The sequence below is a fragment of the Chlamydotis macqueenii genome, chromosome Z (assembly GCF_036417535.1).
Source record: "Chlamydotis macqueenii isolate bChlMac1 chromosome Z, bChlMac1.mat, whole genome shotgun sequence".
NCBI lineage: Eukaryota > Metazoa > Chordata > Aves > Otidiformes > Otididae > Chlamydotis > Chlamydotis macqueenii.
Window position 1 is genome coordinate 21,943,903 of NC_141593.1, and position 26,955 is coordinate 21,970,857.

The 26,955-nt window shown below is 37.1% G+C and overlaps 2 protein-coding genes across 5 annotated transcripts; both read left to right on the forward strand.

The window, feature by feature from the left end:
- Window positions 1-62: 62 nt before the first annotated feature.
- Window positions 63-5,439, forward strand: SHLD3 (shieldin complex subunit 3). The gene is made up of 2 exons (XM_086770575.1): window positions 63-199; window positions 2,297-5,439. The coding sequence occupies exon 2, from the start codon at window positions 2,426-2,428 to the stop codon at window positions 3,173-3,175; it is 750 nt and encodes a 249-aa protein (XP_086626701.1). The 5' UTR covers window positions 63-199; window positions 2,297-2,425; the 3' UTR covers window positions 3,176-5,439.
- TRAPPC13 (trafficking protein particle complex subunit 13) lies at window positions 67-26,742 on the forward strand. Of its 4 annotated transcripts, none has more exons than XM_086770570.1 (13): window positions 67-199; window positions 6,522-6,590; window positions 7,428-7,527; window positions 8,118-8,202; window positions 8,961-9,088; window positions 9,224-9,296; window positions 12,354-12,398; window positions 15,730-15,747; window positions 17,943-18,067; window positions 19,202-19,400; window positions 25,139-25,239; window positions 26,163-26,313; window positions 26,412-26,742. In XM_086770570.1, exons 1-13 carry the CDS (start codon window positions 154-156, stop codon window positions 26,514-26,516), a joined length of 1,245 nt encoding a protein of 414 aa, XP_086626696.1. In that variant the 5' UTR covers window positions 67-153; the 3' UTR covers window positions 26,517-26,742. The 4 variants fall into 4 exon arrangements, with proteins under 4 accessions (XP_086626696.1, XP_086626697.1, XP_086626698.1 ...); XM_086770571.1 differs by having other exon boundaries at window positions 26,166-26,313; XM_086770572.1 differs by lacking the exon at window positions 15,730-15,747.
- The last annotated feature ends 213 nt before the right edge of the window (window positions 26,743-26,955 follow it).

Below are 26,955 nucleotides of genomic sequence, written 5' to 3' on the forward strand. Positions count from 1 at the left end.
TTGCATCCTGGGGCAGCTATTTTCCGGGTTCGGCGGGGCTGAGGGTGTCCGAGCTTCGCCGACGGGTTCATCTGGTCTCTCCCCGCCAAGCGTTTTCCGCCACCGGCAGCCTTTTGTCTCGTCTGCCCGCCCGTAGGGGTGAAGGCTGGCGCCATGGACGTTAACCAGCCCAAGCAGGAGCACTTGCTGGCTCTGAAAGGTACCGGCAGCGCGGCCCGCTGGTCCCGCCAAGGCCCATCCGCCTTCCCCGGCCGCTTGTGCCCTGGGAGGGCGAGGGGGACCGGGCCCGGGGGAGAGGTGGGGCGCTGCCGCCGGGCCTGGCCGGGCCCCGCGGGCTGCGGGTTGCGAACTGGTCGCGAAGCAGCTTGTCCGTGCCGGAGGCGAGGCCGTTTCTTCCCTCCATTTTAGAAGAAGGTCGAGCAAGGAGCAGCCCGGCAGTGGGGTGGGAGGCGGGAGAGGGGAAGGCGAGCTGCTGGAAGTGTCAGGGGGCCCTGCACCCGGGTGTGCACCTTGCTTTATGGGGCCACCGAGGCTGTTCCATGTATCTGCATATTGCACAACGCTTTCAGCAGTTACTAGAAAATCTTTTTACATTTCCTTTCCAGTTCTTTCGTTTGTTTGCTTTTTTTCCCCCTTTTAATAGTTTTTGCCCCTGTGACCTCATACTTAATGCACAGCTACTGGGTTGACATCCTTGATTCAGGAATCGCAAATAGTGAAAATAATAATGTGCATATCTCTCGCATACCTTGCAGAGTTAATACAGAAATCAGGAGAGCTCTGTAAAGAATTTGATTGTTTCTGCTGGAAACTGAAAAGTTTAAATTTCCTTTCACCTTATTTCAGTCAACTGGCATAGTATTTACTTTCGTTTTTTCTAACTATGCTGGTTGATAAAATAAATTCTGTAGGAGTAATACAGAGTTGGTTAAAATCTCACTTCTGCAAGCACTGTGAATCAATGAGGCTACTCAGATGGATAAAGCAGTGCAGGTGTGTTGGTGATTTCAGAGCCTGTCTTCTGTCCATTTACTGATTTTACAGTGCTCCTGGAGTTTTTATTTGTGTCTGGATGTCACAGTAAAATCTGTTAACTAGAATTCCAAGATCAACAGTTTTTTGTATACGTACACACACATGAAATAAAGCCAAAAACTCAAGAACTGAGCTGATGTTACAAATGCACTTTGATAGTAATTAATTCAAAGCAAAAAGTTTTATGATGGATCATTTTGCTTTTGTAAGACACCAATAGAATTTTTGGGCTTATATTGAATTTAGTGCAGTGTCCAGGCTGTAGATTTTGCAAAAGAAGCGAGAAAGTATCGGAGTTTCTTTGCATTGGGACTGTCTTAAACAAGATCTTGACAGTGTAATGATTAAGCAGTCTAGATTTTATTGATTTTAATATCAGTGTATATTGCTGATCTCTGGCAGGGAGCCTGAAATGATTGCGAATTTGTTAGGAGGGAAAAGCCAGGAGAGCAAGACAGTACAATGAAACATAGTGTAACATGCGGTGTTTGTAGTTCTTCCCCCTCCTACCCACATTTAGTGTGATCTTCATAAGAAAGAAACCAATGATATATGAGAGTATAAAGCCATTAAGGACTTAATGAGTCCTTTAGTTATTCTAGAAGTCTAATAAATTAAAGAATTATTAATTCCTTAACTTAAGGACTGAAAGGATGGCTGCAGGTATTGCTTGGAAGCTCTGAGACTAAAACTAAATCTGTAGTTCTGATATGAAATGGAAGCGGACAACTTTAATTTGCCTATAGCACTTCCCCTTTAACCTGTGACTTTAAGAAGTGCTATATCAGTCAGTACTATTTCAGGAAGGGTTTTTGTAACACACGTGTTTTCTAGTTGCTTTGTATGCCTTGGCTTAAAATGTTGAAGTGTAGGAGGAAAATACTTTTTGAAAAAATAGATTTGTCTGGTAAATTTGACAGAATAGGCAGTAGCAATTGTGTGTATTCTAATATGCATCACAGCAATGTAGCAAGAACAATGACGGATGGCAAGTGTGAGATGGTGACAGTAAAAGAGTACTCTTGGGAGGAACAGTTGAGTAAACTGCATACATGTGGGTAATATTCAGCGTACTGAAGTTGTGCTGGTAGCAGTGGATGGAATACAGTTGCTAATGATCAGCCTGGATAAAGTAGAATGTTCTGATATATATTTCTCTTATTTTTACTGAATATTGCTTTTTTTTTGTAAAGTATCCTAGCAGTGTGCTTTTTTTTTAATATGTTAGTATCTTATTTTTTTTATAATACTTCTGCTTTAGGTCCTGTTTTCCACTGATCTTTGCAGCACGGGGCAAGGAAATTCTTGTAAATAAGATGTTTCAGTCTAGATTTGAGAATCCTAATCAAGAGACTTTTCTCATGAATAACTGGATTCCTACTGTACAAGCATGGAAGTGGTCTTGCATTATCGACCACATCAGAGAGATCTAATAGAACTGCAGAAATTTGCAGAAGCAGCAGTGAAGGAGTTTCCCATTCGTCAGTTAACAAGATTCACACCCTGGTTTCCAAATGATTTATACAGACTTCCCCTCAAACCAAAAAAGCGGCCACCTGTTATTTCTTGTGAGGAAGCAGAAGAATTGAAACAACTTTCTACACCTTCAGAATACGTTACAGCATCTCCTGATTATGACTGCACAAAAAATCTCCTTGAGTTTCCATCTAACATTAAACATGGGCAGACTTTAATCCAAGCACAAACTGTTCACAGACCAATTAACTTGGAGAATCCAGGAGAACCACCACCTAATGAAAAACAAAAATTGAAAAGGTCTTGGAGTGTCTCTCTTCCTAGCCCTAAGCTTAAAGAAAAGATTCTTCCTTTATCTCAAGAACTACAAAATAATTTGGAAAGACTAAAACTGCATGCATTTTATAGAGCAAAGTGGACAATTGAACAGTCTGTTTGTAATAATCAGAATTTGGAGGACATCTGGATAAAACTGAATAGACTCATCAAGCAGAATGAATTGCCATCTTGCAATGCTACTATCCAAAGATCTGTGGGACAGATATGGATTTTCTGTGATATATTATACTGTGAATATGTTAGAAATATTCTCAGGGAAAAGCTAAGCCTTACTGATAAAATGAATTTGCTTGTACATAAATTTGGAATTATATTTAGTTTATAATTGTAAGATTTCATAATGAAATTGCTGTCTGAAATACTAGAGTTTTTAAGCAGCTTAGAATATACAAACTTTAGAACAACTGATGAATTAATGAGCGGAAAACTACTTAAGATGACTTTGCTGCAATTTTTAAACTATAATAATATATTTATTTAGCTTTGTTTTGCCAGGAAACTTATCAATGTTTCTATTAAGATTAGTAAGTTTCTGTTTGGCTTAATGCTGCGTTTTGTAGTTTTTCCCTGCCTTGTGGTCTAAAGGAAAAAAAAAAAAAAAAAAAAAAATTCCCTACTATTATGGCAAGCTGTATCAGATAATAAAATCTATACTTTCAAACAAGCAAAGTACATCCTCACTGTGCTTCTTTGAAATTAGGAGAAGGAAAAATATTTTTAAGTGAGTTGTAGTAATTGCTGTAAGGATCTGTAATTATTTTTGACATGGAAACTTTTAAGATTTGATTATTTCCTGGAAGTTGTAATTGTGTGCATTTCATGCATAGCCCTCGCATGAAATACAAACCAACTTTCTAATGCATGTACACACTGTCTTAGTAGTGTTATCCGTATTTTCACAGAAATACTAATGAAAGTTTCAGTGGAAGTTGTACACTGCAAAGTAATGAACAACTACCATTTGCTGTGTTATGTCTTTGGTAATAACATTTTCCCCCTCCCTGATATTTATAGGTTTTTTTGTCTCTAACTGTACTGGGGAACAAGTAAGCACTAACTTCCACCTACAGGTCAGGAAATCAAGCAATCAAACTTTTATTTACATACCTCTGTTTGTTGTCATTATGCAAGGTAAAGGTCTCTGGGTATTTAAATGTGTTTTATGGTGATAAAAAAGCTGAGTTCAGCATAACTTTTTGTAACCTGAAAGAATAAAGTGTTTCAAGGTCATGCTGTCCCTGCTCAATTCGATGTTTGGAGGGTCAGCAGAGCAGTTAAACTGGGATTGATAGGACTGCAAGGATATGTATTTCTGTTAAGCACCCCTACTAACTCCAGATAACCTTGCTGGAGCTGGAGGTCAAGATCTATGGCATCTGGAAAAAGGGGAAAATAAGTGAATAGTATTTGTAGGTTGTTAGATTATCATTAACATAGATCAAATAGAAGTGTACATAAGCATAACAGAGATCTGTCTGTGTAAAAACAAAATGAAATCCCCTTGGACTTTTATTACATTTTTCCATTGAAGACATGCTTACGTTGGAATAATTATATTTTATTGTAGGTATTGTATATCTTTTTGTAGTTTAAAATTAAGGTTATTGATCAGTTTGGATCGTTGGCATGTATTTCTAAACTTTGAATGTTAAGGGTATCTTATATTGACGTTTGGGGTGTTTGTGGTGTTTAATATTACCACTTAGCAAAATTGATGTAAAATGCTGTCCAGAGTAACTGAGGGTCGTTATTAATTTTAAAATTTATATAGCCAAATTATTTCACTGAAGTTATTTTTCTGAGCTTAACACTAGTTGTGGCAAGGTTTCTTTGTGCATCAGCATTTTTAGAGATATAATGGTGTAGAATGCAGTGTGATTTAAGTTTTATTTAATGTTGTATTTTGTGTCTAGGATCACAGAAGAAAAGATACAAGTCCTGCAAAAATATATTTTCTAACATTAATTTAGTAGTTCTATTAAATATTGTAGCCTACATATCTTAATTTCTTTGTGTTTTGACTTCATTCTATGATCTAGTTATTTTTTTATTGACTTAAACGTGGCTAAACTTGATCCCTAACTGTTCCTTTAGAAACAGTCAGTAAGTCCTACTTTATATAAGCTTACTGTAGAATTGAATAAAATTGGGTAACTGCCAATAACGGAGTCCCACTATATTTATTTAATATACTGACAACAGAGCTAAACAAAAATCTTAGTAAACAGAAGAGAGATCGGTGTCACTGTTCAGTAGTGGCTGTCAGCTTTCTGCTGCTTTGGGTTGGCTTTTATGCGAATGAAGATACATGTGCTACTAGCGAATGTTCTGCATTTGCTGTTTTGTGTATTTTAGGGGGGTTTATTTACCTCTTGATTTGAAGCCCTTAGAGGTCGTGTTTTTAAACTTTTCACCATAACTTAGAGAATGTATTACCTTTTTATGTGAAAACTGAGATTTGTTTGTGTCAATGCTAACTTGCATAGGTCTGCTGTATGGTAGTGAAAGTTCTTGTCAACCAATACTGCCCACTACACCCAAATGTATATCGAAATAATTGAATGTTTTACACAACTGGAAATAGGGAATGCTGGCTGAACAGATAAGATGTAGAGAAGTATAATAAAAACACAGTACATGTGTCAGTGCAAGGGTGTTGGTTAACTTGTTGTGGTCAAGAGAAATCCTTTTATTTTATTTTTTGTTTTAGTTTTCAGAAATTATATGGTTTTATGTTTGTTAAGTTTTGAAGAAAAACAAATCAGTGATTTTTACATACTCAGATCGACACCTAAGGTTACAAATGCTCAGCATTATTTCATGTGAATGCTTTAATGAGAAGCTGTATGGCAGGATTAGAACCGTTGGTTTATAGGAGTAGGGATGAATTATTTTAAGAAGCAACATCTTATATCTGTAATACAAGTAAAAATAGTGTAATTTTGAGTATTCTGAGTTAAAATAGCCTTGGAAAATACCACTTTCTTGAACTAGAGGGTTAATAGCAAGATCTTAATAATTTTGATTTTGTCAATAAAATAGGTTTTTTTATAAGTCTGTTCCTGAGATTTTTGTGATGGTTTTACTGATCTGAGTTTAAAGGTTGTGACTAAAAGAAAAAGCAGTGGTGTAAATAATTTAGGCCTGTAGACATGTGACTTTACCATGCATGTGTTTGGGAGATTAGGGTGTACATTCAATTCCTTATAGCCTGAAAGAGTCTGTACTAGTCGTTATGTCCCATTTTAGAGCAAGTAGGATCACAGAACAGGCACTTAGCCTGGAAGAATCCACAAAAAAAAATGAAATTGATGCACTTCTGTCATCCACAAAGGACTTAACGCTGTAACAGGTGTAAGACCTTTAGGACATAAGATTGAAAGCAGGAGATGTTAGTGCACCAGAAGTATAAATCAAGAGGGAGCAATGGTGTCATCAGTGCTCTTGGATCTTAGAGTAGCAGGGATTTTTTTATATTGAAAAAGGCCAAGTGATCCAAAGAGGTGTTATCCTTTTTCAGGTTAAGATTTGGTAGTTGTGGAGTTCTTTTTGGTGAAAGGAGAGCAAGACAAATTATACTTAAAAAAAAAAAAAAAAAAAAATTGAAAACTGTCTGTTTCATTGACCTGTGGTTTGTTTTCTTCTTCTTTTTTTTTTTTTTTTTTTTGCAGTGATGAGGCTAACCAAACCTACTTTGTTCACTAATATTCCGGTGACTTGTGAGGAAAGGGATTTGCCAGGTATGTTGTTTCTACTGAGTGATTATTATGTGTGTATTACCAGGTTTAAGCAATGTAGGCATCTGAGGCTTAGATGTCAGAGGAATCTTGCAACCTCCTGTAGACAGTAATCTGAAACAGCAATATATTTTATGTTTGGTAATGGCTATAGGAAAATATTAAGGTGCACTCTATGACTCTTGACTTACAACTTGGAGGGTTTGGTCGTGATATTGCAGACATGTGGCCTCAAAGTCTGAGCAATTAACACACAAGACGAAAGGCAGTCATGGGAGAGAAATGTGTAATTACAGAAAGTTTGGTGTTACTGGCCTCTTTATCTGGAGAAAATGCCCTGGTAATTAGAACCAACACGAGTGTTCTAGGAAAATTATTTTGCAAGAATCACTGCTTTTGAATTGTGATACTGGGTTGTCTCCCAGTAACAGTTATAGTCTAGAAGTCAAGTATAAGAAAGAGGCAAAAGGCAGATCAAAGAAAAGAGGATTGTATGGAAATACAGAGCAAGCAGGGGAAGAAAGTAAGTGGGGTTATGTAATGTGCCTTACTTGGGCAGAATTTCCCTTGAAGTGCAGTATTAATTTGAGCAATGCCTTTTGGATTGCACCCTTCAGTATGTATACTGAGTGATTGATTGAACACAAGTGCCTGGAAGTAAGTTATAATTTATAGTCAGGCCTATAGATACGTGTAGTTCATCCCTGAACAAGTTGGTTGTAAAATAAGTATGTCTAAAATAAATTACATCTAAATAAGTGATTAAGTGTCATAACTTAAATGCAGACAAAGATTTAGACCTAGCAATAGTTAGATACAAACAGTTTTATATTTTCACAGGTAATCTGTTTAACCAGCTCATGAAAGATGATCCTTCTACTGTAAAGGGAGCAGAAACTTTGATGCTAGGAGAAATGCTGACTTTGCCTCAAAATTTTGGGTAAGAATGAATTATAACAACGTTAACATGCAAGATTTAGGATTCACTTAATGATAATATATTTATTAGTTTTATTTCTTTTTGAATGTTATTGTTATGCGGTGAGATGTTAAATTATTTTTAGAATATTCTGTGGCTTGATTTATAATGTGATGTAATATATAAATGTGTGCTGGCCAATGTTCCTTGTCTGTAGTCTGACTCTGAATGTAATAATGATTGGAAGTTGAAATAAATTTGCAGCTCTACGTGAATTTCTAATGTGATGCTGTACTATAAACCATCTGATACTAACAGAATTTACTACAGTGATTTTTGTGTGTACTGTAAGTAATCTTGTATTCTTATCAGATTTTTATCCAGGAAAAAGATTCTGATTTGTTTGTTCTCTTTTGAAGTTGTTTTAGAAGGATGATATTTATAAGTATGGGTATGAAAGTGCAGCATACTTTAGGATTTGATCTGGCAAACACGTGCACATGCATGTGTATATGTGTATTTTAATTAGAACTTAAAGAAGTTCAAGTGAAATATTCTGTTTTATTTTAAATAACTGTTACTAAGCGTATTTTTTTTTTTTTTAAACACAGAAATATATTTCTGGGAGAGACATTTTCCAGTTACATTAGTGTACACAATGATAGCAATCAAGTTGTCAAGGACATACTGGTGAAGGTACGTGAAGATTAATGTACTTACTGGATTTATAGAAAAGTAAAATATGTTGAGTATGTTTTCTGATGATATTTTATGTTTAACACTAATATATAGACTTTAGAAAATATCTTTCACTTTCTCCAATCCAGAAAATATACCTGTAAATTGGAGACAAGAAGACATAAAAATAGAAATGGTAATAGAAATCTTTAAAGATTAAAATTTAAAATTATGATTTTGTAAAAAAAAAAAAACAAAAAAAAAAAAACAAAAAACAAAAGTTATAAGGCTTCTCTGGAGAATTGGTGTAGCAAAGCTTCCACAGCTAAGAAATGGGAGTTGTATTTGCTTACTTGCACTTTCAATGAGGTCATCAAAGCAAGTATCTGTAAAACAGGTGTTGAATTTTTTTTTTTTTTATATTTCAAATGAGTTGTTCTTCTAGTGCACTCCTTTTTTTTTTGCATTGTTTGCTAAACAAATAATAAATTGAGAATTGAAATTCCAGAAGTCATTATGGAACTCAGTGTAAAAAGTAAATGCAGATTTTATAAGCTGCGTGTTAAAGGATTAGATCATTTAGATCTGTTTTAGAACTTGTCTTTAGCTTTGACAAGTGTCTTGTCTTAATGTAACTTAGTTGTGTTACATGTATAAAAGTGTGTGGGGTACAAAACACTGAGTTAAACCTAGTACTTTTCAACATAAGTTATTTTTTTTTTAGATTGCTTTAAGCACCTGCAGTTCTCACTAATGCTTTGATTTTCTGTCTCCAGGCTGATCTTCAGACAAGTTCACAGCGCTTGAACCTTTCAGCTTCTAGTGCTGCAGTGGCAGAACTTAAACCTGACTGTTGCATTGATGATGTGATCCATCATGAAGTAAAAGAGATAGGAACACACATGTAAGGTTTACAATTTTTATGTGATTAAATGAGCTTAAATTAAACTCCAGTTCATGCATGCTATTCTATTTCTGCTTTGATATAGTAATTAATTTAAGTAATTCAAAATTATTTCTAAAAAATTGTTTTTTTCAGCTTAGTTTGTGCAGTAAGTTACACTACACAGACAGGAGAGAAGATGTACTTCAGAAAGTTCTTCAAATTTCAGGTATTGCTTGAAGTATTCTACTCTACTTTTAATAAGTGGAAACTCATTTTGAAACATTTGATGCTTCAAAAGCACTTTTGCATACTAAATATCTGTTTGACTTTTAAAAAGTAAACTAATAAAAAATATTGCTTCAAACTTCACATGAACTGATGGTTTCTAGTTACCATGCAGTTAAACATTTCAGAAACAATGAATATTACATCTTACAATTTTATTCATTTATTGAGAAAGAAAAACTTACTCTTTAAAAAAAAATCTTTTTATGGCAGACAGCTTTATGATTATTTTTAAACAGAACAAGTATTGTCCATTCTGACACATCTAACCTTTGAGTTTAAGTTGTAAAGTTCTGATTTTTCTTTTAGTGCATGTAGCCTTTTTTAAATTGGAACTTAGTGGTTTGGTTTTTTTAAGGAAACTAAGCAAAGAAGCCAAGTGTGTTATATCTGACTAATATCCACAGAAATAATTGATAAGAGTTGAAACCTTTTGTTCCACTGCACAAATTTCAAGACTTGACATTTGAGTAACTGAGGAAAGCAGGAGATTACTGTTATCTATGGACTGATTCTGGCAGGAAAGAGTCTGTTATAGCGGTGTATTTAATGGATGTTTATTTTTTTTGAGAAGTATGCTGAGACTTGGATAATTGTGGACTATTTCATTGAATGGAAAATTTGGCAACATGCTTTATTGAATACATTTTTAGGTACTCTTGTAGAGTATCTGGCAATACAGGAGCATTATATAATTGAGACCTGTATCTTTTGCAAGTTGCAGGTGATTTCATTTTGTTCTTTTTATCCCTATAGTATCTTGATAGTTTAAACAAAAGCATTTCAGTCTTTAGAAAGCTAAATTGCTGTGCGCTACAGACAAAAAACACCTGAGTGCTGTTAGTACTTGTGGACCCTGAAATTAGCCAAAGGTGTTTCCAGAGGTTCCTAGTGAAAACCATTCCTTATCAATTTTTGTGTTATACTCTTCTCTGAACCCAGAAACTCTGCAGTGTTTCTTCATCTTTACTGAAGCAGATTTTCACCTTCATGTTTTGTTCTGCTGTCCTTGTGAAACTGTTTGCCTTTCAATTTCTCAAGTTCTCCAGGAGTTCTGTATTCTGTCCCTCTGTCTCCTCTAGGCTTTCTCTGATCAGTAACATACATATGTGCAGGCTTCCAGTTCTCATCTTCTCGCTCTTCTCTACCCTTGTACTTGTCAGAGCCTTGTTCGAGATATTGATTTGTCTTCTTTAGATTTGATACAGAAAGTTACCTGTGCCCAATTTTCAGGCGCCTATGTGCATATTGTAATTTCTATGTTTTTTTAACTGAATCCAACGCAGGCAGCTTTAATATTAAAATAGCTCAAGCCAGCTATCTGTCGAATTTGAAGCTCTTCCTTCAAAGAAGGAAGCATAAGAGCTTCTCAGAAAGGATATATGCACTTTAACACCATTCTATAAATACTTTCTGATTCATTATGAGAAAAACACTTCGCTGAGCGATTTTGGTTGTTATTTTTTAAATTTAACATGGAGACACCAGTTAGAAAATCTGAGAACAAACATGAAGAAATGTTACAGAAAAGTGAACATTGTCTTTACAATGGAATTGATGACTGCTAAGTGATCAAGGTGCCACTGGCTATTTTATAAGCAAAAAAAAATTCTCTTTGACAGATTTGGAACTTCTTCAGTTATGGTTTCTAGGATCTTTTAAGTTGAGCTGATGTTACAGTTGGTTTTAAACAGCTTCTTTTTCAACCATTATAAGTAGTTTAATGCCAATCAATAGTGCGTTTTTGTTCCAAAGCTTTTTCTGAGTAATTATGTTTATGTGGAGAAGGAATGATTCTTTCTAGGGTTTGATTGTTGTTTGGGTTGTCGGGGGAGGGAGTTGTGAACCTTACAATAATATTTTGATTTTTACTGGAATGCCACTTTAAATTTACTAGAATTAATTGAAAGACAGAAAGAGAGAAAACATCAGCATTTAGGGAGATTAATAGGAAGCTCACTGTGGCAAAATATTTAGCAGAAAAAAAAAAAACAAACAACAAACACCTAAATTAAAATTTTTACTTTTTCCTGACTAGGGAGAGGTAGTTATGATTACTTGAAAGATTTAAACATTATGCCTATTATAATGCAAAAATCTCAGTGAAGACCAGTTTATGATCTTAAATTCTTCAGGGCTAAAAAATTTGTTCATGACTTGGAACTTTAGGGGTCTCTCAGGATGCTGTACACATATGTAAACAAAATAAAATTCTCCCTGAATAAAGGGAAATAAATGTCTTCAGCAAGATAATTGTTTTATTTCTTTACAGGTATAATAGAAGATGAGTCCTTTCAGTTACATCAGTGTATATGCATTTCATATTTTAATATGTTAATTATAGTGGCTTTATACACCTAATTCAAGCACTTAAGAACCAGTACTTTATCACCTTTTGTATAATCAAATAGGTTTCTCTTACTGATTTAATCTCAAGCAATTAAAATGATTTATTGGGTTTTTTATTTCTTGCAACATTTGCATTTTCAAGAAGGAGGTGGAGCTTAGTAAGGGTTTATTACTTAAGCTACTCTCTATTTCATTTACTTTTAAAGAAGCCCTCAGCAACTTTTATTTGCTGCGGAACACTGGAGGACTTGTAAATATTACATGGTTCTTGCTCCTGAAAGGAAGTACAGACCACTTCAGGATACAAAATTGGTATAATGTTATTTTAAAGTCATAGATCTACTTAGTGCACTGAATTTATCTGGTTTCCTAAGAAGCTAGTGCTTAGGTAGAGAAGTATTTGCTTGCAGTCTTAGAAGACTACTTAGTAGCAAAGCAGTCAAGTGTGCAAATAAGCAGCTAGCATGTATGCTGAATTGTGAGGTTTTAGCTGAGCTGCTTGTATCCTACATTCAATTATGCACCTGTTCTATGTAAGATAGAAAATAAAAATTACACTTTAAATAAGGATCCTAGCACTTTTAAACAGTTTGTGCTGAAGCTGTCTGAGAAACCAATTGTCAATCTGTCCTTTTTCCATTTAATTCAGGTTCTTAAACCACTAGATGTGAAAACAAAATTCTACAATGCTGAGGTAAGAGAGAGCTGTGTGTATTTGGGTTTGTTTTGGCATGCTGGAAGAGCTTCTTAAGAACACATGCTTCTGAGAAAGATTGTTGGTTCAAAAGGGAAGAAAAAATCAGTGGTTGCTTTATGTGTTTTAAATAGATGTATTTTTGATGAAGAGATGGTAAGTAAGGCAGACAGGTCAGGACCTTAGTGCAATTGACCTCATAAGGTCAATTTTGCATATTTTCTGCTTTACCACAAACTCAAATATTTCAATAATTGTTTGTCTATTTATGTAGTAGAGTACTTACTGAAAGGGAGGTTAATTTTTTACAAAGCAGGTAATAATTTACAGGTTGGGAAGTTTTAAATCTAAATTATTGAACAGGGGGGTCGTATTTAAATTTAAATTTCCTCAATGTAAATATGACTCCTCTGTTCAGTAGTTTCGATTTTAGGTTTATGGCAGCTATACACAGTGCTTCAAAACTAAATGACCTTATATATGCGTAGAGTATTTATTTGGATATACTTAGGCATCCATCTTTGTTTATGGGAAGAATTTTAACTGAAGGTAAGACAGATAGTGGAAACTCTTACAAATTACATACAGCATTCTTTTCATTTGTAGACATTCCTTGTGGGTATATATGTTATGTAGGTCTGTTGTAAGGTATAAACTTCAATAGTATCTCATTACGTAGGGAGTTTCTACGTTTGTTTTCATCACTATCACTTAAGGCTTTGTGATAGTGACTGAGTAGCTTAATTTTGTGAGCATCATATTCTGTATTATTTGTACAAAGTTCAGAGTGAGACTTGCAAAGTACTTTGAGATCTTCCATTATGAATATTAAACTTTTTCCATAACCGCTGAAATATGGTCAGCTATTACACTGCTAGTCATTTGGTTGAAAACCTTCATTAGTATTCTTAAACAGTTTGTTTGAAGTAGTTTACAAGACAGTGTGAAGTTGTAGGTATCTTATGTTGCAGTCAGTAGTAGATGGGAGAAGAAAGACCAAAATGTCAGTGAGAGGACAAGAAAATATATGGAATTTTGGCAATTTGAAAAATAACTTGTGTTAAGCTAAGTACAAAGTATTTTGCTCCCCTGTATGTTCTTAACCAAGTAGATATATGTGCTATGAATTTGCATATAGAAAAGCAGAGTCTCCAAATCTATTGTTCTAATTCTTTATCTCCATCATAGTCACACCTGGGATTCATCATGCAAGATTATAGCTATAGAGATGTGAAATGTATATTTATTGCCCTTTCTGACAGTATCAATTGAGAAAACAGAAGGGAGAAATAACAGATAAGAATTTCTGCTCTACAAATGAGGATTCCAGATGCAGAGATCTGTTGTGTTCAGAGTTGTGCAGGAAACTTTCTGTAAAGATTTACTTTCTGCCATTAGTGAATAGCTTGTAAATTATGACACATTTAATGTATAGTATGTAATTTTTTTAGAGAGAGAATAAATCAAGGCATAAGTCATAAGTGATGTAACTATCACAGTACAGAGGAAAAGAGAAAAAACATTTTCCTAAAAATATCTTAATACATGCATCTAGGCCACAGGCTTCAGTCCTTAGGTTGACTAGATGTGAGCTACGTGAGTAGGGTTGGGAGGTAGCACATACGACTGGTTGAATGCTTTATAGAACTTGTGTTGTCTGTAAAGGGGAATGTCTGGAAATGTGTTCTGCTGTGATTTAAGAACAAAAGTAATCATAAGAAACTAGGTAATTCCTCTGGGAACAAAATGAAACTCCATTTTGTGCATGGATTATATTATTGTTTCAGGTTAGAAAACACGTGGTAGGGGAAAGAAGAGCAAATAAATTAAGTGTTGCTATCTCTCTGTACTTCACATGTAAGTTTTGTTTTGTACTGAAACACCTCAGAACAAATGGAAATAAAAACCTCTTTAAGGTAAATTCTGGGCAAACTTTTAACATATGTCAAAAGCATTATTTTCTTGCAAAATTGTTCTGCTGACTAGCCTTGATAAGGAACTTAATAAAATATCTCCATTCCTCGATTAGCCACCAATTCCTCATTATAAAGATCTAGGAGAAGCTTTGATGTCTGATCTAGTATTTGTGGCAGATTCTGTTACCATAGTATCCACGGTAAAAAAAAAAAAATATATATTTTGGGTTGTATTAACTAAGCAATTTTCATTTGTCTAGCAAACTGGTGTAGTACCATTCAGATTTCATTTCTGGAAGTGTATGAAGTACTGCTATGTGTTGTGACCACAGAAGTCAAATAAAATTTTAAAACCCTAGAAATAAGTCTTTGGTTAGATTTTGCGTGTGATACTACATTGCTGTCAAAGCATCAAGACCTTCATCCTGAATGTTAAGAAAGATTGTTATCTTTGGGAGCAGGAGAGAAAAAAAAGTTGCTAGATGTCAGTTATTAATTAACTAAAGGTCCTTAGTTACCTGGTTATCACGGATGTGATGCTATGTATTAATAAAGTCTGTCACTAAAATTATTTTCTACTAGAAATTTTAATCCATAATTTATTTTTTTCTAAGACAAGGAATGATGCTGAGCTGTAATTTTCTTGCTTGTTACTCATATTGCAATAGCATCCAAATCAAGTTGGTGACCGAAATTCATTCATAGCACGCATGCCCTGTCGCCCTAACCTGCTGCAATCCTGAGATTGAATTACCTGCCTCTCACTGACTTTGGTGTGCCTTCGAAAAGGCTCTCCTGTTCCTGCAAACATGTGCAGGGAGACAAATATGCAGACACCTAAGAAAACAAAGTTTGCAGTTAAATTTGGGTTTTTTGAATGATGGATTTTCAGAAAAGGGTTTTTCATGTTTATGTTACACCAAATCTTGTTATAAGCTGCAGTCTTGTACTTTTGCTAGAAACATTACCATGTTAGTTTTGTTTTGAGATCTTTTATATGTGGATACATCAAATTATCTGTAAGATGACAAGGACTGTTTTTCCACTTCATATACAACCCATTGCATGGATTTAAATTCAGGACAAACTTTAAACTTGCTTGAAAACTAATTCTCTTTTTTGAGTCAGTTTTTCTACCATATCTTATGTGTGACTTGTGCCTTAGGCTCTACTTTGGATTGGTTCTGAAGCAAAGCTAGTAAACCATGTAACCATACTAGTTATAACTTATTAGAAATGTAGTTGTCATCTTTGTTTGCATCCATTTTTATTTACGTTTCTGTCTTACTAATGCTATCTTGTTTAGATGGTGCAAAAAAAATGCAGAAATGCATTTTGTTTGGAAGTTAGCCTCCTTTTTCTTTAACATTTAACCCTAATTTCTCTAATGTGTTCTTTTTTTATTTTCCCATTAGAGTGACCTCAGTTCTGTGGTAATTTTTATTTATTTTTTTATAAATGTGTATGCTTTTTTAATTGGCTATCTGTCTCTGTGCTTGTTGACATTCTTTTGAAAACATAATGGAAAAGCAATGTTTGTTCTGCATATCATAAACTGATGTTTTCTCATCTTTATATGTGCAGCTAATCATTTAAATGGTTAGCTCTTTCTTTAATACCCATTGTTGAAACTAGAAGTTTATTATTATGAACTGTTGCTTGTGAGGGTCCTCCTATAACATACCTCGCCAAAATTTTATTGGATTCATTATTTGAAAACAGGAGTTAATACCTTCTAAATTTTTCCTGCTTTTGACTCATAGAAATGTAGGTTTTACTACCACACTGCTTGTGTAAGCTGTGACAGAACTTTTCACATCTGGTTGGTGGAGACAGTGGGTTTGAGGAGAGAGCAGCAGTTGGATGTTCTTCCTTCCTTTCACTAGCTGGAACTGCGCTTTCCAACTTTTAATTGCATGTAGTAGTTGATGAGTTAGTATGATACTTTTGCAGTCTGATTTCACTTTAAGGTGTGCCTTGTATTAAAATAAGCTGCATTTTTCTGAAGTACTTCAGGATTTTTTTTTTTTTAAAAAAAAACCCATGTGATAGTAAACCAACTTAGGAATAACACAAAACTAACTTGCTTTTTCATTATGCTGCTTGTTTTTTCTTTTCCCTTTCAAATGAGCTTTTTCTAACCTTCTGCCTACATTGCTTCATTGAAAACAACTAAAATTTGGGTAAATTGACACTTTGAGCAATGGATTTATGGGATATAAACAGTATCAATTTAAGTGACAGTCAGGTGCTAGTAGTAGTGATAACTGAGAGTGATGTCTTAGTTGGGATTATTTCCAGCTCCTTCTGCAAGTGTGAGGTCTGTCCATACCCCATGGAGCTTGCTCAGTTTTCATTACTATATATATATGCTATCATCTGGTTTGGCACAACAGATAGTTCCAGTATCATTCTGTATTTCTCCTTCTAACACAATGCCTTAGGAAACTAAAAAACATTGGACTATTTTGTCCCACTTTTATTTTGTAATTTACAAGCAGGACTCCATTTGTATAATGAAGTAATTGATTAAAAAGAACCTGTAAACTTCCTTCCACCTTCCCCATAAAAATACTTTTTTTTTATTTATCAAAATACCTAAACTTCTCCATACTGAATTTATATAATAGAATATTTCATTTGGAAGAGACCTGTAATGATCATGTAGGCCAACTGCCTGAATCAATAACTCTCTTGTAAATGCAGATTTGGTATCTGTGCCCCACTCCTCCTTTTTTTTTTTTTTTTCCTAATTGGCATCTCTTTGGTTTTGTTTTTCACTTCTCCAGTGGCTCTTATCTCTAGTAGACTGAGCCTTCCATAATTATTCTGTCCTGAGATTTTTAGAGCTGCAAAGTGACTTCACTGGTCTGCCATTCCACAGAAGCAGTGAGGCAAAACCATTTCTCATTCCATGTTTTTTCAGCTTCTGAAGTTTAACAGTCTATAGTTTTCATTCCTGTACTGGAATTGGTCCTTAGATACCATCTTCAGGCATCAGCTTCATTTAATACATATGTCTTATAAGATGTTTTGAAGATAGAGCACTAGTTAAATTGTTGGATGTATATAATATTTGTAACTGTTGGCATGATGCAGCTGAGTGAGAGGAGGCTGTTTTTTGCGTTTTAGCCAGCAATCAATGTTTCAAAATAATAATAAAATCTCAGAGCATGTACGTGCACTCTTTTAAGCACACACACTTATTTTAATTTTTTTTTTTATACAGCTTGATGCACTAGTAATCTGGCATGGCATGTTGTTGTGCACTGCGATTCCTTACCGTTTATTCTATTTTTTTTTTTTTTAATAATTCAAATTAAAAGTTGAGTTGCTATTGAGTTGTTAAAGTCTTGAGAAGTGGTGATCTGATGCATTACAAGTAAGCAATAGCTAGAACATAGTGAAATTATCCCACATCCATTGTTTGGCAAGATATCTGTTGACTAACACTTTTGCTCCTGTTGTTATTGGGATTAAGGTTTTTTCTTGCATTAATTACTTTAATTTGATTTGCAGGCATGAACTAAACACATGTGACTTTTTTTTTTTTTAACAATAGGCCTGTCTGATCTTTTTAATAACAGTAAGCAAATTTTCATGAACTTGCACTTTTGTTTTTTTTCAGACTGATGAAGTGTTTTTGGAAGCTCAGATTCAGAATATCACTACCTCTCCAATGTTTATGGAGAAGGTTTCCTTAGAGCCATCTATGATGTACAACGTTGCAGAACTGAACACAGCAGGGGAAAGGTATGTTCAGATTTTGGATATTTGACTCTGAAAGTCTTTGTATTAGGATTTAATGAGATACAGGCATTACAGTTAGTCTTTTCTGTGATGGAAGGATTGTACTCCTTTACTTCATTAAAAAGATCAAATTCCTGTTATGTATTCAGCTGGAAAAGCTGTTACAGTTTTCTTTTTTTAGAAACTATTCTTAAACTGTAATTCTACCTAGTGGAGAAATCCCCAGCTTAATCCTCAAATAATTGATAGCATCAATGATGTGGTAACGTGAAAACATACTACTACTTCAGTATCTCCTATCTATAATTTAGCCTACATCTGGCTCTGACTTGATCTCTGTATACGTATTAAAGCCTTACAGTACCCACCTGACTTCTCCTTGCTTTCTGCTAGAAGACTGGTAACTGCTTTCAGTTGTTATAATCAAGATCTAGCAAGGCAGCAGTCAAAGCGAATTGGTGGAATGCCCTTACAAGATCTTGGAATGTAAACATTTGTCATGCTGAAATTAAATTAAATTGTCTACCATGTTCAGTAAACTGTTGTAGATACAAAAGCTTGTGATATCTGAGTAGAAGTTAACTTTGTCTGTTTGTGCTTTGCAGTTGCTTGGGTTTTTCAAGGAGTTGATGTTTGGGTGCTTCTACAGTGGGGGCCTGAAGTGAAAATTGTCTTCTCCTTGCCTGTCAAAGGGTTCATCTGCAGCATACTGGAGCATTGTTCTTACAAAGTGATTTCATCCACTGTAATGGTTCTTGTCATGAACAGGAATCTGAGGCTCATGACACTGCGATTTACTGGGAGGGAACCAAATAGCAGAAGTAAAATTACCAGCATTGTTGCTTAAATGCTAAGATGCGAAATAATAAATTATAATGTAGCAAAGCAGATTTCCACCTCAGTTCTCTCTGGCTCAGATGAACTGTTTTTTTTTTTTTTTTTCTTTTGGTTCTTGATTCTACATAAATTCTGGAATTGCTTTCTGTTGTGAAAACACAAAAATGTTTTATGTGTTCTGCCATGAATAAAATACACACACACAGAGTAGCACTGGTGAGGGACAGGAAAAAGGTTGGATTCTTAAGTCTTCCTGAAAATAACTGTTTAAATTAAGACTCAATTTTTTTTTTCTTTTAGTGAGTCTACTTTTGGCTCAAGGACTTATTTGCAACCTATGGATACACGTCAATACTTATACTGCCTAAAACCAAAGCAAGAATTTGCAGAGAAAGCAGGAGTAATAAAAGGTGTAACAGTGATTGGTAAACTAGACATTGTATGGAAGACTAATCTGGGTGAACGAGGAAGGCTGCAAACTAGCCAGCTCCAAAGAATGGTAAGTTTAACTTAAGCATCAGTTTAACTTAACATCCATTTTAAAGGGAACTCAATGAAAAATATAATAATGACTTGAAGGAAAAGTTCACGCTACTTACTTTCTGGATTTCAATCTGAATTCACATGTTTCTATATGCATTTGAGAAAGTTATTTAATACATTTTGTCAATGAAGTGGGGAAAAAAAACAATATTCTGAGGTGCTGTACTTGAATTGCCAGAACTCCTTTAAGAACAACAAGAAGAGCTTTTATAGGTACGTAGGGGACAAAAGAAAGTCCAGGGAAAATGTAGGCCCCCTCCAGAAGGGAGCTGGTGTTCTGGTTACCCAGGACATGGAGAAGGCTGAGGTTCTCAATGACTTTTTTGCCTCAGTCTTCGCCAACAAGAGTTCCTGTCCCACCACCCGAGCTGTAGAAGGTGCAAGCAGGGAATGAAGAAGTTTCTAAGTGTGCCAACTGTTGACAAAGAAGTCTGCTCCCTAATTCATACAGACATTTTAGCTTCTTTGAGTAACAATTTTTATGTATAGGGTAGAATCATAGAATGGTTAGGGTTGGAAGGGACCTTCAGAGGTCATCTAATCCCACCCCCTGTAAGGAGCAGGGGCATCTCCAACCAGATCAGGTTGCTCAGAGCCCTGTCCAACCTGGCCTTGAATGTTTCCAGGGATGGGGCATCCACCACCTCTCTGGGCAACCTGTTCCAGTGCTCTATGTCGTAGTTCAGCCCTGATCAGGACCAGACTACACAGTCTCTCTCTTACTCCCCCCACCCTCAAAGAGAATAGAGGGAGATGATGTAAGAAGAAACAGCTTGAGGTTTGAGATAAGGACAGGGAGAAGATCCTTAAAGTTACCGTTACGGGCAAAACAGACTCAACTTGGGGAAAACTATTCATTTATTACTACAAACAGCGGGAGAATGAGACAGAGAACAAGATAACCCCTCCCTCTTCCCAAGCTTAACATTATCTCTACTACCTCCCCCCCTGAGCGGCACAGGGGGGAAGAGGCAATGGGGGTCGTGGTCAGTTCATCACACGATGTTTTATGCTGCTGCTTCATCGTTGGGGGAAGAACTCCTCACATTCCTCCCCTGCTCCATTGTGGGGTCCCCCCCATACACGACAGTCCTTCATGAAACTGCTCCGGCATGGGTCATCTCTTCCACGGAGTGCAGTCTCTCCAGAACGGCTGCCCCAGCGGGCCCTCCACGGGCCACAGCCTCCTTCAGGCATCCACCTGCCCCGACGTGGGGTCTTTCATGGGCTCCAAGTGAATCTCTGCTCCTCCGTGGGCCTCCACGGGCTGCAGGGGGACAACCTGCTCCACCATGGTTGTCTCCACAGGCTGTAGGGGAATCTTGGCCAGGAGCCACATTACTCCTCCCCCTCCTTCTTCACTGATCTTGGCATCTGCAGCCATTCCTCCCACAAGACAAGTTCTTCACAACAGGCTGGCAGCCGCCCCTCAGAATCTCTTCACATCATCCATCTCATCTCCTCTCCTCTTCTTGCAGCCGGGCCGGGCCGAGTCAGGCCCAGTCAGCTGCCCAGCAGGAGGCCAGAGGGTGAGGCCTGCAAGGCCCATGAGGCCTGCGCCTCCCCGCTCTCTGCCTCTGCCCCACTCAGCTGCTTCACATCTTCTCTTCTTTTTTTTTTTTTTCTGTTTTCCCCATCTTAAATATGTTCTCGCAGAGGCGTTATCTTGGAACATTCTGCTACCAGTCAGCTCAGCCTTGGCCAGCAGCGGGTCTGCCCTAGGCCTGGCTGAGTCCACTGAACAAAGGGGAGCAACTTCTAGTAGTTTCCTACAGAAGCTACCGCCTTAGGCCCCCACTCACTAAACAAAACCACAACACTCTACAACCTTCATTGTAAAATTCTTTTTCCTAATACCCAATCTAAATCTACCCCCCTCTATTTGAAAACCATTACCTGTAGTCCTGTTGCAACAGGCCCTACTGAACTGTCTCTCCCCGTCTTTCCTGTAGGCCCCCTTGAGGTACTGGAAGACAACTATCAGGTCTCCCTGGAGCCTCCTCTTCTCCAGGCTGAACAGCCCCAACTCTCTCAGCCTGTCCTCATAAGAGAGGTGCTCCAGCCCTCTTATCATCCTCGTGGCCCTCCTCTGGACCTTGTCCAACTGGTCCATGTCCTTCTTATGTTGGGGGCTCCAGAACTGGACACAGTACTCCAGGTGGGGTTTCACCAGGGCAGAGTAGAGGGGGAGAATCACCTCCCTCGACCCTCTGGCCACGCTTCTCTTGATGCAGCCCAGGATGCGGTTGGCCTTCTGGGCCACAAGGGTGCATTGCCTGCTCATGTTAAGCTTCTCATCCACCAGCACTCCCAAGTCCTTCTCCTCAGGGCTGCTGTCATTCCATTCCCCGCCCAGCCTGTATTTGTGCCTGGGATTGCCACAACCCAGGTGCAGGACCTTGCACTTGGCCTGGTTGAACTTCATGAGGTTGGCATGGGCCCACCTCTCCAGCCTGTCAAGGTCCCTCTGGCTGGCATCCCTCCCTTCCAGCGTGTCGACGGCACCACACAACTTGGTGTCGTCGGCCAACTTGCTGAGGGTGCACTCTATCCCACTGTCCATGTCACCGACAGAGATATTGAACAGGACCAAGCCCAACATGGACCCCTGAGGCACAGGTCTCCACTTGGACATTGAGCTGTTGACCTCCACTCTCTGAGTGCGGCCATCCAGCCAACTCCTTATCCACCGAGTGGTCCGTCCATCAAACCCATGTCTCTCTAGTTTAGAGAGAAGGATGTCATGCGGGACAGTGTCAAATGCCTTGCACAAGTCCAGGTAGATGATATCCGTTGCTCGTCCCTTGTCCACCGATGCTGTCACCCCGTCATAGAAGGCCACCAAGTTGGTCAGGCACGATCTGCCCTTCATGAAGCCATGTTGGCTGTCACCAACCACCCCCTTCCTCTCCATGTGCCTTAGCATGGTTTCCAGGAGAATCTGCTCCATGACCTTGCCAGGCACAGAGGTGAGGCTGACCGGCCTGTAGTTGCCCGGGTCCTCCTTGTTCCCCTTTTTAAAAATGGCGGTTATGTTTCCTCTCTTCCAGTCATCGGGGACCTCACCAGACCGCCATGACTTCTCAAATATGATGGCCAGTGGCTTGGCAACTCTGGTGGCTTGGCAACTTAATGATAATAGTATTTATCTTTCATGTCCACCATTTTGATTGAACCTTTTCTGGTTGATTTACAAATTGGTCATGAATTTTAAGGTGTAACTACTAGTTTGCTTAAGCTATCTGCACAGCCTGTCTACTCTTGTGCCTAAACCTGACTTTCATCTTTTGAGAGAGAAGTAAAAAAGCTTTGACAATTGAATCTTAGTGTGAGTTTACAAAGCTTGTAATTTGGTTTCTGCCTCTGTCTGTTTCCCCTGCCCATCTTTTAAATTGAGCAATTCTGTAGAGAAATCACATTGACTTGGAACTAGGAAAGCAAACTTTGATTCTGGAAATTCACAGATAAGTCACTAAAACTTCTCTTTGTTTTTAATTGAGGTGTTATGTATCTGTGTAGCCCCATCAAATTAGAAACTGCTCTTTTTTCTAAATGTAGTTCCTCCTGTTACTTTGAAACTTGTTGCTTGTTTTTTAACTCATCAACTGTCTCATTTTCAACTGACATTTTTCTATCATTTCTTTTTAAAGACAGGTTTTTTTTTTTCCTCCCTAGATCAGTTTTCTCTCACTCTACATCCCTTCTTGTCAAACCTTGAGAATTGCACTTGAAACACAGCAGAGATTAATACCCCTCCACACTCCAGGATTAGTTTTAGTCATCCATAATTGTTTTGTGCTAGTCACTAATAGAGAACCATGAGCTATTTGGGGTACTTTAAACATCATCTGTCTTTGGAAAATAAGCATAAAGATGTGGATTTTTTTTTTTCTCCTTTTTAGTTGCAGTGCAACTCCCTCTTGTCTCCTCCTCATCTTTTAAGTGCTATCAGATTATTTCATTTCTAGCCTTTCACCTTCCATAATTTTCCTCCTAATTCATTTACTGACCTATAATCATTGTTTCCCCAACAGGCTGATCATTTTACCTGTACTGTGCCTCTCTGTTGTTGTTTTGGTTCAGATTGGGAATGCGCTTTGGAAATAAGTATCCTGGATCACCCCCACATACCATAATTTGAGTTTTTTTGTGCAGTCGTCTTGAAATTCACAATTACTTTCTTTTTGAGTGACATTAAAACAGACAGATGCATGTCCACAGTATGCCCAGGGTGCTCTACCTGCTTCTGGGCATTCAGTCCAGGAGCAGACTAGAACCTATTCAAAGTTAAAGACCATTATTCTTATGTAGCACAAGTAAGGAATTGTCTAGTTCATTTCATATCTGAGCAATTATCTCATTTTTGGATGAAAACTGTGTTCCTCCTTTTGGTGTTACTGTAAGGCCTTTACCTCTAGCCATCAGCTCTTGCAGGTTTCTCACTATTAAAGCCAACAGTTATCTGCTGGTCTAGGCCTTCCCATCTGCTCTGATCCTGTCTTGGTTAATTGCTGCTAAGTTTCTTCTATAAAATACTACTTTTATTGCTGGGTTTTTTTCTTACTTTTTTTCTTTCTTAAAAGAAGAGTCTAATGTTATGGCAAACTACTTCTTGTTTAGGGAACTGGGTATAATTCTTCCAGTAGGTTCCTTCCTGTCACTTAATACAGCTGAAAATGTGTGCTTTTTTTCTAGTGCTGGATAATTACTTCTCTTTCGTGAAAGGTTACAAATTTATGTTGCTTGACTTGTCTGAAATCTCTCTCAGTTTGACATCCTGTTGCTCACTCTAAAAGTCCAATTTAATAGACTTTCTGAAATATCATCTGTCTTCAGTCTGTAATGAACTGTGTATGACTAAAACCTGTTCCCAACCTGTCAGTCACTGGCTTTCTGGACCTCTTTGGTTCTGGACCTCTTTGGGAATATCTTTTAATCAAGTTGTAAATGTAACTTTTATTACAGTATCCTTCTATCAGCAGAATTGGAAGATGTGTTACAACTAAACCTTGTCAGGCAGGACAGATGTTTCCCTTGTTTTTTCCCTTACGTTCTGTCATTTGTGGGAATGGAATATCTGAAGCTTTTCATCTGCAGGTTACCATCTTGAATCAGTCCTGGTTGGTAGTAACTAGGATATTTATCATAGGCTTGTTAGTAGACTGTATGAAATATGTTAGCTCTTGACAGAATTTGATAGTTGACTGATGTTCATATAATGTGCCTTTCTAACTGGTGGCAGTTAATTATTTTGGGAGAGGCTTGGAGGACTAAAATGGCAAGGAGAATGAACAATCTCTTATTTCTTAGGATGTGGAATAGTGGTGGGTTTATGCGGGAAAACTATACTTATGTTGTCCATAGTATATCCATTATCTGCCTAACAGAGAGGTCTTAGAGTAAAGCTGATCTTCTCAGGAACTGTATATGGGTACTCAGACTTCAAGGATGTGAACTATCTGAAAAAGTAAAAGATCATTCTTGCCTAATGAACCGTTAAACCCATCAAGAAGGTGGTCATCAGTAGTGGATGGAGCACTGCTGTGATTTGGGTACAATGAAAAGCACAAAGTCAATCTTCTTTCTTCAGGTTCCTCTTATTCCAAGTTTGTTGCAGTAAATGAAAACTTCAGTAGTAAAAATTTCAGCTTTACTATCTAGCATCTGAGAATTTGCATTCTTGTACCTTCTCAGGCTCCTGGTTATGGGGATGTAAGGCTTTCTTTGGAGACGATACCAGACACCGTAAATTTGGAAGAACCTTTTGACATTACATGTAAAATAACAAATTGCAGGTAAAGATGTCATGTGATCCTTGTTCTTATTCCTGGGTGGGTAAGTTGTGGCTGTCTTTGTTTCATTTTTCAATACGTTCTCCTTAAAGAACTCAAACCTGGTCTTTACTATGAGTTGTGGCAACATGAAACTACTGGTCTGTTACTTGAAACAGATCTTTTGGATTACAATGATTTTTAAAAATCCAAAGAAACAAAAGAAACATCTATAATGATCTGTTAATACCATTTGAACGAGGACATTGCCAAAAATCCGTAGTGGAAATCTGTGGAACTGGCTGCAATATCCTTTAACTTTGCATCCCATACTTATATCACAAATCATCTTAGTTCTTCTTAGTTCATCTAATAAGAAAATGAGTGCATATATAAGATTTTTTTTTAACTACCTGTAGTTTTGTCAGAATAGACTATACCATTTCTGTCCAGTCTGATTTTACTGCTACTTCTGCATCATTGCTAGAATGCCCACTAAACATTGTCACCATAGTCTTTTGTATGTCTTTGCCCGTGTTTTGAACTGGCTTGGATTTACACTAGGGTCCACGGTAGCCCTTCATAAAAGGGTTGCAAGAGTGGCATTTCAATAAAGTCATTCTCAATAGAAGTTGAAGCCAGGGACTAAAGCATGTATCTGTTCTGAAGACACTTCTAATGAAACTCTTGTACCCCATCCAAAATGTGAGCAGTATTACGCCACCCACTATTGCTAAACCCACGACAGAATGCTCATGTCAGACAAAGCCACATAAAACTGAATTACTGCACACCACAGTAAATCTTCCTTGCTACCTTACAATTATTTATAAATGCTTGATTAATAATAACCAGGATAATAAAGTAATCAAGTTTTTCCATGTCTGCAGTCCTTGAATGCTTACAAAAAGCCCACAGATTTATTCTTGTTTTTCAATTTCCTCTAGCAGTGAAAGGACTATGGACCTGGTTTTAGAAATGTGCAATACCAATTCCATCCACTGGTGTGGAGTTTCAGGAAGGCAGCTTGGAAAGCTGCACCCAAGTTCATCCCTCCATCTTGCACTTACACTATTGTCTTCAGTGCAGGGACTACAAGTAAGTCTGTATAGCATAGTTTTGTTATAAAATAGTTGTTTTATACGCTTAGTAATTCTTTCTAATAACAACTCTTAATAAATATTTTCCCTTTCTAGAGTGTCTCTGGCTTAAGACTTACAGACACATTTTTGAAGAGAACCTATGAGTATGATGATATTGCACAAGTCTGTGTGGTTTCTTCAGAAGTCAAACAAAGCTGAAGAAAAAGTTCTGTGTTTCTGCTGGGCTTTTCTCTTTTTTTTTGGACCAACTTCCTGATGTTTTCGCAGCCGAATCATTGAAATGCATACAAACAAACCCAAATTCTGATACATCTATAAATGTAACTATGCTTATTTAATTTCTCCGAGCATTTTTTGAATGTTTAAAATATTTTAAAAACATGCATATGCATTTTATCTACTGAAAATAAAACCTTTGAAAAAAAGTGTATCTCTAGCAAATGAATATTGCATTAACATCACCTTGGGGCAGGGGGGTGAGATTGATATGAAACAGTAGCGCTTTGTACTTATCTTTGTTTTAATTATTTTTAAAATACTTAAACAGTTTTAAAATTGTAGCTCTGACAAAACTGCTTCAGCTTGAAGGAACTGGCTTTTTACAGTTAAGTTCCTGGAATCCAAACCCCTAAAAGAA